At 52.1% G+C, this 11776-nt stretch overlaps 3 protein-coding genes across 3 annotated transcripts; 2 read left to right on the top strand and 1 right to left on the bottom strand.

Annotated features, from left to right (window-relative positions):
- Positions 1–322: 322 nt before the first annotated feature.
- GCG54_00008524 (3-hydroxyphenylacetate 6-hydroxylase) lies at positions 323–6967 on the top strand (the record flags this gene model as incomplete). The annotated part of the gene is made up of 5 exons (XM_045408489.1): positions 323–390; positions 471–1673; positions 5256–5640; positions 5714–6590; positions 6648–6967. 5 exons carry the CDS (start codon positions 323–325, stop codon positions 6965–6967), a joined length of 2853 nt encoding a protein of 950 aa, XP_045263179.1.
- On the bottom strand, positions 2213–4054 carry GCG54_00008525 (putative amino-acid permease C15C4.04c; the record flags this gene model as incomplete). Its single annotated transcript, XM_045408490.1, has 5 exons — positions 2213–3017; positions 3098–3266; positions 3320–3595; positions 3659–3735; positions 3789–4054. The coding sequence occupies 5 exons, from the start codon at positions 4052–4054 to the stop codon at positions 2213–2215; spliced, it is 1593 nt and encodes a 530-aa protein (XP_045263180.1).
- Positions 6968–7593: 626 nt separating the features above from the next.
- GCG54_00008523 (uncharacterized protein) lies at positions 7594–10040 on the top strand (the record flags this gene model as incomplete). Its single annotated transcript, XM_045408488.1, has 5 exons — positions 7594–7721; positions 7776–7946; positions 7999–8713; positions 8766–9017; positions 9069–10040. The coding sequence occupies 5 exons, from the start codon at positions 7594–7596 to the stop codon at positions 10038–10040; spliced, it is 2238 nt and encodes a 745-aa protein (XP_045263178.1).
- Between the last annotated feature and the right edge of the window lie 1736 nt (positions 10041–11776).

Here is an 11776-nt window from a genome sequence, read left to right as displayed (position 1 = left end):
TCGTTCGCTGTATCAGCCGGCAATGAATTCGGCTTTGGTTGTGGCAATGCGCAAACTCTCAGTCTCGGTCCTGTGGAGACATGAGTTTTAAGGTCGTCTTGTTCTGCGTACGGTCGAGGTGAAAATAGGGCAAAGCTTCATTGTCAAATATGCTATTGCAGCAAATTTGTCGCGATAATAATTGCTGAATTCTCGCCGTGGCCTACAGCGATTGATAAATCTTACCTTGGAGATCATCTTTTCGCTCCCGCCGTCACTAGATTCGCTGGTTACCCCTCGGTCACAAAAGTCGTTTCCTCCAAGTTCAACTACTTCTTCCACCATGCCAGTCACCGACTTCTCCGTGAAAGAGAAGTACGAATATCTCAACGGCTTTGACTCATTCCATGAGTAAGTTCTCCAAGACGGCGCAACGTCCCACACGACGGTCTGGCATATCGCCATCATGAACATCACTAATGTTACTCTAGGTCAGAGGCCATTAAAGGTGCATTGCCAATTGGAGCGAACTCGCCCCAGAAAGCTCCGTATGGCCTGTATGCGGAGAAGCTCTCGGGCACAGCATTTACAGCACCGCGACATGAGAACTTGCAGACATGGCTTTACCGCATCATCCCTGCTGCGTCCCACTCCTCTTTCGAGCCGCTGCGGGAGAATGGCCCGAAACCTGGGGGCCAGATCCACCAGATCCCTAACCAACTTCGCTGGGATCCGTTTGACATCAGCAATGATACCGATTGGATTAGCGGTCTGAGGCCCGTTGGTGGTGCTGGTGATCCAGCGATGAAAACTGGCCTGGGCATCTTCATTTTCGCTGCCGGGAAGAGCATGGACGCCAAAACCGCGATGTATTCATCGGACGGCGACATGCTCATCGTACTTCAGCACGGTGTATTGGACATCAAGACTGAGTTGGGAAACATTCTGGTCCGCCCCAATGAAATTGCCGTCATACCACGGGGTATTCGATACCAAGTCAACCTTCCGGAAGGCCCTGTCAGAGGTTACATCCTCGAGCTTCACCAGGGTCACTTCACTCTGCCAGAGCTGGGCCCCATAGGCTCAAATTGTCTGGCAAACCCCAGAGACTTCCAGATTCCCATTGCAGCATTCGACGAAGATGAGTCGGAATGGTCCATCGTCAACAAATTCAATGGGTCGTTCTTTGTCGCTAAGCAGAAGCACACCCCATTCGATGTCGTCGCGTGGCATGGGAAATACTACCCTTTCAAATATGACCTGGGTCGGTTCTCAGTTATCGGCAGCATTTCCTTCGACCACCCAGACCCGTCAATCTACACTGTCCTTACAGGCCCGTCTGACCATCCCGGCACTGCCATCGCCGACTTCGTTATCTTTCCACCCCGATGGCTAGTACAAGAAGACACCTTCCGTCCTCCCTGGTACCACCGCAACACCATGTCCGAATTCATGGGCCTGATTTGTGGCGACTACGACGCGAAAACTGGCGGGGGCTTCCGTCCCGCGGGAGCAAGTTTGCACAATGTCATGTCCGCTCATGGCCCTGATGCAAGCACTTTTGAGCGGGCGTCTAATGCGGACTTGAAGCCACAGAAGATCGGGGAGGGAAGCATGGCATTCATGTTCGAGAGCTCGCTTATGATTGGGGTTACGGAATGGGGTCTGGAAACTTGCCAGAAGGTCCAGAAGGGGTACAGTGAAGATAGTTGGTCAAGTCTGGCTAGGCATTTCAAGCGTCCAGAATGAGTTGGTACTTCGAGAGATAACTAAAGATGAAATTGACCATTAGTCATGGGAAGATGAAGCCCCAAATTGAGATTGAATTAATCAGATTGACCATTGACCGAGAAGACTGAACGAAACCTATTATGAATATTAAGAATGCAAGCTTTCAAATAAGCAAGAATTCCAACCGACATTTTTCGTGCACCTGTTTCATGACATGTTCATTTCAGTTTTTGTATTCATCAGAAAGAAGCATTTGGTGTCTCAGGTGTGTTAACTTTAAATGCCTAGAGCTACTCTGATATTCTTTTGGCGCACTACACAGGTTATGGGTCTCAAATACCTCATAGTCATTGTAACATGCATCTGTCAACTTGTGAAATTTACTAACTCAGCTAAGCTCAGAGTTGCGCGAGGCAAAGACTCTTGCGAGACTTTGTTTCCATGTTGATTGTGAAATGCGATTCATAATCCAAACGACAAGTGACACAAGCAAGAGCACCGCTCAAGTATCCCTAACTCCCTCGACAACTTCGGAGATGACAACAGGAACCTCAAACTTTGCGTGGCCGCGAGCGAAATAGTAACAGAGTCCAGACACAAGCCAACCAGCCATAACCACTGTAGAATAATTCATATTCTGGGCCGTTACAGGTTGCGCAGATGGGAAAGTGCTGAAGATAATGACGACCGTCATCCACACCAGGCTTACGACGTTCAGCACAGGACCCAGAAGTCCCCCAAGTCTGAAAGGCCCATATTCCTTGGGGGTCAATCTATTCCGTCCAACAAGAAGCATATACGCAATTGGGATACTGTAGGAAAGATATATACCAATAATCGCCATGGAAAGGACAGCATTGAAGGCTGTGGTGTTCCCAAGATAGAGGAATCCAAGCAGGAGCTGCATGATCGTAACCACAGCTATCGCCCTTACTGGGACTTGAAGGTCCTTGTGGACATGGCTGAAGTAGGCATCGAAGGGCACTGCTTTATCGCGCGCGAAAGCCCACAGAGTGCGAGAAGCAGACGTGATGCAGCCTACTGTTGCTGCAATGGCTACCGTGATCAAGGTAAGGGACATAACAGTGGCTCCGGCCCTTGACTTCGTGGCGTCAAGATATATCTGCATGAAGGGAAACCCCGTCGGGGTAGCCAAAAGCGTTTCGAGGGATCCTGTGGAAAAGAGGAGAACAACGACATATACGAGACCCATGAGGCCGTTGGCGACAACGCTGCCTACCATGGCGATTGGGACGTTCCGAGTGGCGTTAGGGATTTCTTCTGCCATGTGACAGGCTGCATCATATCTATGGAAATCATTTCGTTAGTAAGTGCAATATTAACCTAATAGGAATCTCTGGATGATTTTAAACAAAAATAGACTTACCCAAGGAAGGGATATACTGCGCTGATGAGCCCTACAAGCCATGATACCCCATCATTAGTCCATCCACTGCTGTTGACGAACTCAGTGAAGACAAATGATGGAGTATTTTTCGGAGCCATGACTCCGAGAACAATGAGAATTGCAACGAATGCCACAACGTGAATAACCCCTGTTCAAAAGTTAATCAGCATACTTATCGAGCATCAGCACTTGCGGTTGTACCGGAGATCATGTTCGCGTGGGGCAACATCCTTGAACCCCAGATGTTGAGTGCAGAAGAATAGAGAAGAACTGCCCAGTAAAAAAGCATTCCCTGCCAGCGTTGAGGTACATATGAATCATCGTTCAATATGATCAAAGCTTGTGTTTGTAACCCTGCGGCAAATGCAGCTGATGCGCAAAAGACTGTGAGGCCACCGACAGAGATCCAGCCAGTGGTGAACGCTGCAAGTGACCGAGTCTTTGGGGGACATAGAGCGGCAACCCAATGGTATTGTCCTTGATATCACCACTTTAGACCGTTGTAAACATCTTGAGGAGCTTGAAGATATTGAGACATACCGCCTGCAGTCGGGTAGATGGATGCGATCTCACCCAACGAGGCTGCAATGCACACAGAACAGACGAAGGATAGGACACTAAGGCATCTATAAGTCTATTGCCAAGGAACAAAATCATCATCTTAACTTACTAGTTGTAGAAGAGGCAAGGTGCACCTCCACTCAAGAGTGCTTGAGCGACGACAGTTGAGAGTGCTTCCCATGTTGCCATCAAGCAGAGGCAGAGCGCCCCAAGGGTCGGCAGCGAGAACTGCCTCTTGAGTTCCTGTGCATGACCGAGCTGCGCCAGGCGGTCTTCATCGGAGATAGCGTTGACGTTATCGGCCGTGGAATCGATGGCTCTTAGGGGCTCGCCCGTCTTCGTCTCGTTGACGTCCATATCAAACTTTGCGTCCATCTGTGGCCAAGAAAATCAGTTGACAGTCGTACGACTTGTTTTGCTTTCCGGAGGGTATGGCGTGTTGTAGGAAGTAAAGAGGTTGTAAGTTGTGAATGCTCTATGCCCAGCAGCTAGACTTGCTGACCGCTCTGTGGTGGGAAAGATTGCACAACGCATGCAGCGGAATTGTTCATCAACATTCCCCCGTGTTATGCACAATACGACGTGGCGGAAATGTCATTGATAATCCTGCAATTGTGACAGGTCAATGTTGATGCTGGACCGTTGAGCCCCTGAGCGTCGGCGGCATTCCATACCGCACAAATCCGGCGATTGGCATCTACGCGTGACGAGGCAGGACGTGGCCTGTGTGTGTGTGTGTGTGATTTCCGGGTTCCGAGATAAGGACAGTGGCAGCAGCTCAGTGGCTTGGGCTAAGAATGAAACCAGACTGGACGTGATCAACGGCAATAACACACGCAGAGAGTCATGTTATCGGTGCAACTATCTATCTATCCTTGAGACCCTATGAGAGAAGTGATATGTCTGTAGTAGTGAAACGACTCTACCAAATGCAGATACAAACAATGCTCAGATCCTCAGATGAGACCAAGTTCACAATGCTTGGCCTTCTCCAGACATGTCACATTGGTAATTCGAATTATGCCTGTGGAAGACTGAGTTGGAGATAGCACAGACCAGACATGGATCCATCCCATGCTACTTGCTTATCGGACTTCAAAGATAGATCTAGACCTATTTGAGACAAAATATCCGGCGGGGAAGCAAGTGACACCTATCAACGAGGCAGGCTTCATCGCTGGCACTGCCCAGTCGTCCTCGGAAACCCTGTGGTTCCGCTCGGAAGAGACCCTGCAGCAGTCGCCGGCCATCCCGACGTTCCGTGCGGGGTTCATGTCGCTACCCGCCCCCACAGGGGAAAACCTGGGGTTGCAGATGCGGGGGACTTAGCGATCCCAGCAGCCGCTTAGCAGCAATTCAGTTCCGAGAGGAACGCGTTTGGCTGACACCGGCGGTAACTAACAGTACCGACGGGACCCGTACGGCATTTCTCTTGGTGCTGTGACGGAGCTGAGGCCCGGGTAGGGGCGGCAAGATCAGACCGGTATAGATATCACGTCTCAGTAGTAATCATCTTCCCATGAATCGCAATTGGATACCGGTGTGTCTTCAGCTTGACAAAGACTGCGATCACAAGTGCCAATTCTACAGCCATGGCCATCTCCAACGCCATCCAAGCTTTCCAGCAGCGGGTCTTTGACCACGCGCTGCAGTCAACCATCACGGGCATTCTCTTGATACCCCTCATCTACGTCATTGCGAATGAGTTCATCCGCTCTCAAGCGCGCATCGCCAAGTTGGACGGACCCCGAGGGCTACCCCTGATCGGCAACTTGTGGGATATTCGGGTCAACGCAGCAGAGCAATACCGCAGATGGGCGAAGAAGTTTGGATCAGTATACCAGATTCAACTTGGCAATGTTCCCGTCGTCGTTGTCAACTCTGCCTCCGCTGCGAGGGCTCTTTTTGGACAGAACGCCCAGGCTCTCAGCTCTCGTCCGGAATTCTATACTTTCCACAAGGTTAGTACACTCTCTTGTTTGCACATCCTTATATGTTCCTGATGTGAGTGGCTTGACTAACATCAGTAAATAGGTTCTCTCAGACACCGCCGGAACCACTATTGGAACGTCCCCCTACAGCGACTCTCTCAAGCGCCGTCGCAAAGGTGCAGCGTCCGCTTTGAACCGTCCTTCCGTCGCTACCTATGTCCCCCATCTCGATGTCGAAACCAAAGACTTCATCAAGGAGCTGTATGAATACGGAAAGGCCGGTCAAGCACCCGTAGACCCCATGCCGATGATCCAGCGCCTGTCTCTCTCACTTGCCCTGACACTCAACTGGGGCGTGCGCATGAGCAGTCAAAAGGACGGTCTTTTCAAGGAGATCACCCACGTCGAGGAGGAAATCAGCCGCTTCCGATCCACCACCGGCAACCTTCAAGACTACATCCCCCTCCTCCGTCTCAACCCGATTAACATGCACTCGGCCAAGGCGCGCGAGATGAGGAGCAGACGCGACGTCTATTTGACCAACCTGAACAGGGGCCTCGATGAGCGCATGGCCAACGGAACGCACAAGCCCTGCATCCAAGCCAACGTCATCATGGACCAAGACGCGAAGCTCAACAACGCGGAGCTGACCTCCATCAGTCTCACGATGCTTTCTGGTGGACTCGACACCGTCACGACTCAAGTTGCCTGGTTCGTGGCAATGCTGGCCCAGAGACCCGATATCCAGGAGAAGGCGGTTGCAGCTATTCGCGAGTTCTACAGCGAGAAGCAGCCTATGTGCGACTCTGAGGATGACCAGCAGTGCCGCTACATCGTGGCGTTGGTCCGCGAGTCTCTGAGATATTACACTGTTCTTCGCCTTGCTCTTCCGAGGGCCTCGGTTCGCGATGTGCCTTACGGCGAGGTGCTCATTCCCAAGGGATCGGTCATCTTCCTCAACGCCTGGGCGTGCAACATGGGTAGGTTTCATCTTCCCATCTAAGAAGAGACTCGAATTAAACGCTAATTTTTGGCAGACTCTGAAGTGTGGACTGATCCTGAAGTCTTCCGCCCCGAGAGATGGCTGGAGCAGCCCGATGCGCCTCTTTTCACCTATGGTGTTGGCTACCGAATGTGCGCTGGCTCGCTTCTGGCTAACAGGGAGTTATATCTCGTCTACATGAGACTGCTTAACAGCTTCAAGATTGAAAAGTACGACGATGTTGACCATCACCCCATTTCCGGAAATGCGGACCCCACAAGTTTGGTGGCAATGCCGCGGCCGTACAAGGCGCGATTCATTCCTAGAGATCTCGAGACTTTGAGCGAGGCTTTGAGGGAATCGGAAAAGGCGTAGGACTTGAAAGATAGTTTAGAGAGAGAAATATTCACAGGGAGTCTGTGTTAAGCAGTTAGATTAGCGACATGTGTGGTCGGATGAGAAGGGTCCGTAGACTTGAAAAGGTGAAAGGAAATTCGTTTAGTAGAATTCGATAACTGTTTAAAATAGATGCAAAGACGAAAGAATAAGTGAATGACAAAATCCCAGAAGCCAAGAACTCGCCGAGAATGAACACCGAGAAATACCCGAGCCGATCCTTGACTCTTGAAGTGAGGCCTCAAATGATGTGATCCTCCATGATAACCGGCGTTGACGGGTTCGTTGAACTTGCTATCAATTCAGTATCTCTGACCGGCAGCCTCTTGTTGCATATAGAAATCAGGATTGGTAATGGCTGCGCTGTCGTACCCCCATCGCAATACCCACTGTGACCCCCGTCATGAGGGGGCGGGGACGCCTGCGGGGAATGTGCCGGCTCCCGGACCTTGAACCGGCTTTGAGTTGATACAAAACCCCCACTCTTCCCCAGGTTCTGCGTCCGCTCGTTCCTGCGAACTCTAAGTAGCCTTAGCTCAGCTGTCCTCACTTCAGCCAGCGAGTCCAGACTTCATGTCTTTTCACGACTTATGACCCAATAAGCCATGGCTCCTGACAACGACGACTCGGATGCGCAATCGCCAGAAGCCACGTCCTCAGTGCGAAGGAGATCACCGCCGCCAGGGTCCAACCCGCCAAGATCAAAGCGCGCCAAGTATGCGGCTGCCGCTTGGTATGTACCTCTTCTCCCGTGTCCTGCCAATGCCCAGCTCATGACAAAATCTAGCTCCGAATGTAAGAAACGAAAGCTCAAATGCGTGAGAGAAGAAAACGAGGAGGAATGCCGAAGATGCATCACCAGCGGCGTGCAGTGCGTCTTCGGGGCGGCTCCCTCTCAGGATGGCAGCATTGCCCCGCGAGAAAGGCCTCGGGCTTCTCGGAGGTCTGCAAGAAGCAGGTGAGAATCTGAAATGCGGTCAACCACAGGGCTATTCTGACGTCTTTGCCAGCTTACCGAACGATGTAATCATGGATGAGATATCCATGCTGCGAGAGCAGGTGGCTAGTCTAGCCAACACCGTAGGCAGACTGGCCTCAGACAAATCCCGCCAAACATCCTCCAACTCCCCTAGCTCGCAACGCCACATGTCGATACATGGCACTTCATCACCGCAAGTACAAGAGCCGAAGCAACCGCAATTCGTCGGCCCCACGAGGTCCGCCTTCAGCTTGAAAGTCGCCGAGACCTCGCTCACGAGAATGGGCATTTCGGCGCAGACCCCGCTCCCATCCGGTGTATGCGAGTCGCTGGCACCCACTCGGTATCCGACGCCCGAACAGTCCGAGCCAGCACTCTCAGTTCCTGGAACAGATGTGCTTCTCACCATGCCTCTGGATGAAGTCGTGAGATTATTAGAAGTTTTCCAGGAAGAGGTCGAGACGGTGTACCCTTTTCTCGACACCGGAGAGCTAGTTTCAAAGGCTGCGGAAATTAGGTGTTTCGTCGAAGACTCCCCAGATCGACCGGCAACAGCTGGACCGCCGGCTGTGGATATCAAAGATGTCATTCTAGCAAAAGTTGCCATCGCCACGAGCATTGTCGTCGAAGCCCACGGCAAGAACCACGCCAGCAATAAGCTCGTAGAGCCACTGAAACATCTCATATACCAGCTATCGATCGATGCCCAGGCTGATCTGAAGGTCATCCAGATCATGACCATGATTGTAAGTCTGCAGCTCTGGGCTGACCATATCTGGAAGCTGACTATGAGAGCAGAGCATTTACTATTTCTTTTCTGACGAAGAGCTCCTCGCGTGGAGGAATATCGGTATAGCGGCTCGAGCGGCGCTGGAAATGGGCCTACATCAGAACCTGAGCCTCGTCGAGAACTTTCCAGACGAGCGAGAACGGGGTTTGGCGGTCCGTGTGTTTTGGTGTGTTTATGTGCTGGATCGACGATGGAGTTTCGGGACGAGTCTGTCGTTTGCTCTCATTGATCGAGACATAGATCCAGACTTGCCTGAGCCAGTAAGTCAAAACGACGCGGGCGTGGTTAACCATGTTGCTGACATAGCTCAGCCTGACGAGTTCCCTTACCTTCGATGTTTGATCGGCTATGGCCGACTATGCTCGAAAGCCTGGGACGCTCTACCGCCGTTCAGCGCGCCATCTCAAACCATCCCAAAGGACACTGTCGCGTTCCTCGACTTCACTGCGCAGAACTGGTCAAACTCAATACCCGACGACCTGCAACTCCGTCATCCCTTACACCGGGGCACGGCTACCCAGCCACCTCGAGCCTTGCGACGACTACAGGCTTTGCTGTACCTGCGAGGTAACCATATCCGCACGTTGATACACCGGCACCACGTGATAAGCTCCGCCAGCATCGAAGCCGATCCGCAAAAGGCTCGTCTTGTGGTCGACATTGCCATCGACAGTATATCTGTGCTGGTCCACCTGAGCGAGACGAGCGATATATACATGCGCCAGCAGAGCGCATTCAACTACTTCCTCCTGAGCGCCGTTGCCGTTCTGTTTCTGGCAGTATGTCATGGCTCTCGGATATTTGCCGAGCCATGCAGAGACAGCTTTCTCTCTGCCGCTGAATTAGTGAAAGGCTTTTCTCGCCAGGGGACTGCCAGCAGGAGGCTGTGGAAGAGCATCCGCGGGCTGTTGCCCCTCGCTCAACGGATCGGTTTGAGGGGCGACGACAGCAATGGCCGTAGAGAAGAGCTGGGGCGACAGCTCCTGGATTCATCTAGCCGATCTTTCGGGACGAGCAGTAGCCATCAAGTAGTGTCTGCAGATACTATAGATCCAGGGCTGGGCGGCATGGCGTCTGGCCAGAACGTTGGATCGACGGATTTCGGAACGGCGGCTCCTGATGCGTTCTCACTCGGTAATGACTTGATGTTCCTCTTTGATGCGTTTGGGCAGACGGAGGATTCGTGGAACGGTGGGATGCAGGATTATCTGGGCAGTAACGAACAGCAGATGCCGATACTAGGCGAGGAAGAGATATCCAGACACTTTTGGGGGCTGATTTGACCCAAAAAGGGCTTGCATGTCGTCGACCTAGGGTAGCATGGCGGGCAGAGGCGGGGGATGCTCAACCATGAGACGAACATGGGTGCATCGGATAGACGGAAGCGGCGGCGTACACCCAGGGTCTTGGACGGAGTGATCCGAAAAGGCAGGAACAGGGTCACAGTGCAGGAGGCTTTCGTTGATGGGGAAGCCCTGATGCCACTCGTGGGAGTCCTCTCAACCTGGCCAAGGCCGACTTGGCCAGAACCAGCATCTCATGCCAGGACAGTCTCAACACGTGGATGCGATGTGTTGATGACAGCCTTTACGCCTGTAGTGTCATGAGAGAAACGTCCTGGACCATCCTCAAAAAAGATGGACAACAGCTCCAAGTTTTACCATTTCAAGACGAAGACGACCAAACAACCGCCCATGAACCTTTTTGGGTTGGTTGCGCCATCATCGATGAGAGACATGCCGATACACCATGGTCAACCCAGTTGTAGGAACCCGGATGGGGCACATTAGCACTGGTTAACAAAGCGGCTGTGCAAAGGGCTTGGCCTGCATGTAGTCAACTCCAATACGAAGATAGTGGCCAACAAGTCGATGACGGAAGAGTTGAACATGGAGCTTTCGCTGGCGATATTGGCCCAAGGCGGTGGTTCTGGTCTCCTGCCTCATCAGGAATAGGGGAGTCTTGGGTGCTGAAGCGGGGGAGATAGGCGGTGCGGAGAACTCATTACGAATAACGTGCATACCTGAAAATGTGCTGCGTGATAGGGGCGACACTACAGCAGAGGTCGGTCGCTATGGAGTAACAGCCGAGCCTCTCCAGTGGGCAATCTCCACTGCGTTCCCCTGTCTCGGTCGCATGCATAGCGGTCAGTCACAGGAAATAAACTCTTTAAACTTTGAGATAGACTTCGGACGGAGTCGCTTATTTTTGACCACACGGCGTGCGGGAGGCCGTTTGTTTCCTATGGCATCAAATGCCGGTCAGTCTGTCGGTGGGAGATGAGTGTCTCACATCGTGCTATTCGAGTGTTTACATCGTATCCAGGAGCGGGGTAATACAAGATATGGATGGAAGAGATTTCATCTTCTAGATCAACACACGCGGTTCCATGGAACAGACAGACGCGTGTCTGCTCGTTGGGATACGTCCTCTGCAAAGTCAAGACAAGCAGCCAAGCCGTTTGCTTGGCAGCTGCCTATCAACGCAACGCCAACCAGCCAATCGACACGCTTATCATCAAATGCTTGGTCCAGGCACAGTTGCTTGGCGGTGATGACCCGAGCATCGGCGAGCCGCATCGGTCCCCTCTTCGGTCCCCTCTTCGATTTTCCTTCGGCACAACGGAGTTTTGGTTGAATTGATGGATATGTTACGCTGTTTTGCGCGCTCCAGGACATAGACAAGGCTTCAAGAAAGCCCGTCGCGTCTCTGATGGATTATTAACGGATTATCAACTGGTAACCACTGTGCAATGGCACGGATCCGTGGGCTCAAGCGCGTTTTCACCAATACCACGGCCAGAACAAGATCTGTCTGCGGTCTTGGGCCCGAACACGGCATGATACTAACGCAGGCAACCTAAGCACCAAGAGCGTCGCGTCGATCCAGACCATCCTCCGTCAGACAAACACCATGAAATGAGAATTAACTCCGGCGACGACGCTGCAGAGATGCCTGGCCCGGGCCAATGTTCGGGCGGCTTACGCCTGCAGAAGTTGATTACTACCATACAACAGCA

Source organism: Colletotrichum gloeosporioides (assembly GCF_011800055.1).
Source record: "Colletotrichum gloeosporioides strain Lc1 chromosome Unknown consensus_52, whole genome shotgun sequence".
In the NCBI taxonomy this organism is placed as follows: domain Eukaryota; kingdom Fungi; phylum Ascomycota; class Sordariomycetes; order Glomerellales; family Glomerellaceae; genus Colletotrichum; species Colletotrichum gloeosporioides.
The sequence above is the reverse complement of the archived record's forward strand: the minus strand, read 5'-3'. Positions and strand labels throughout refer to the sequence as shown.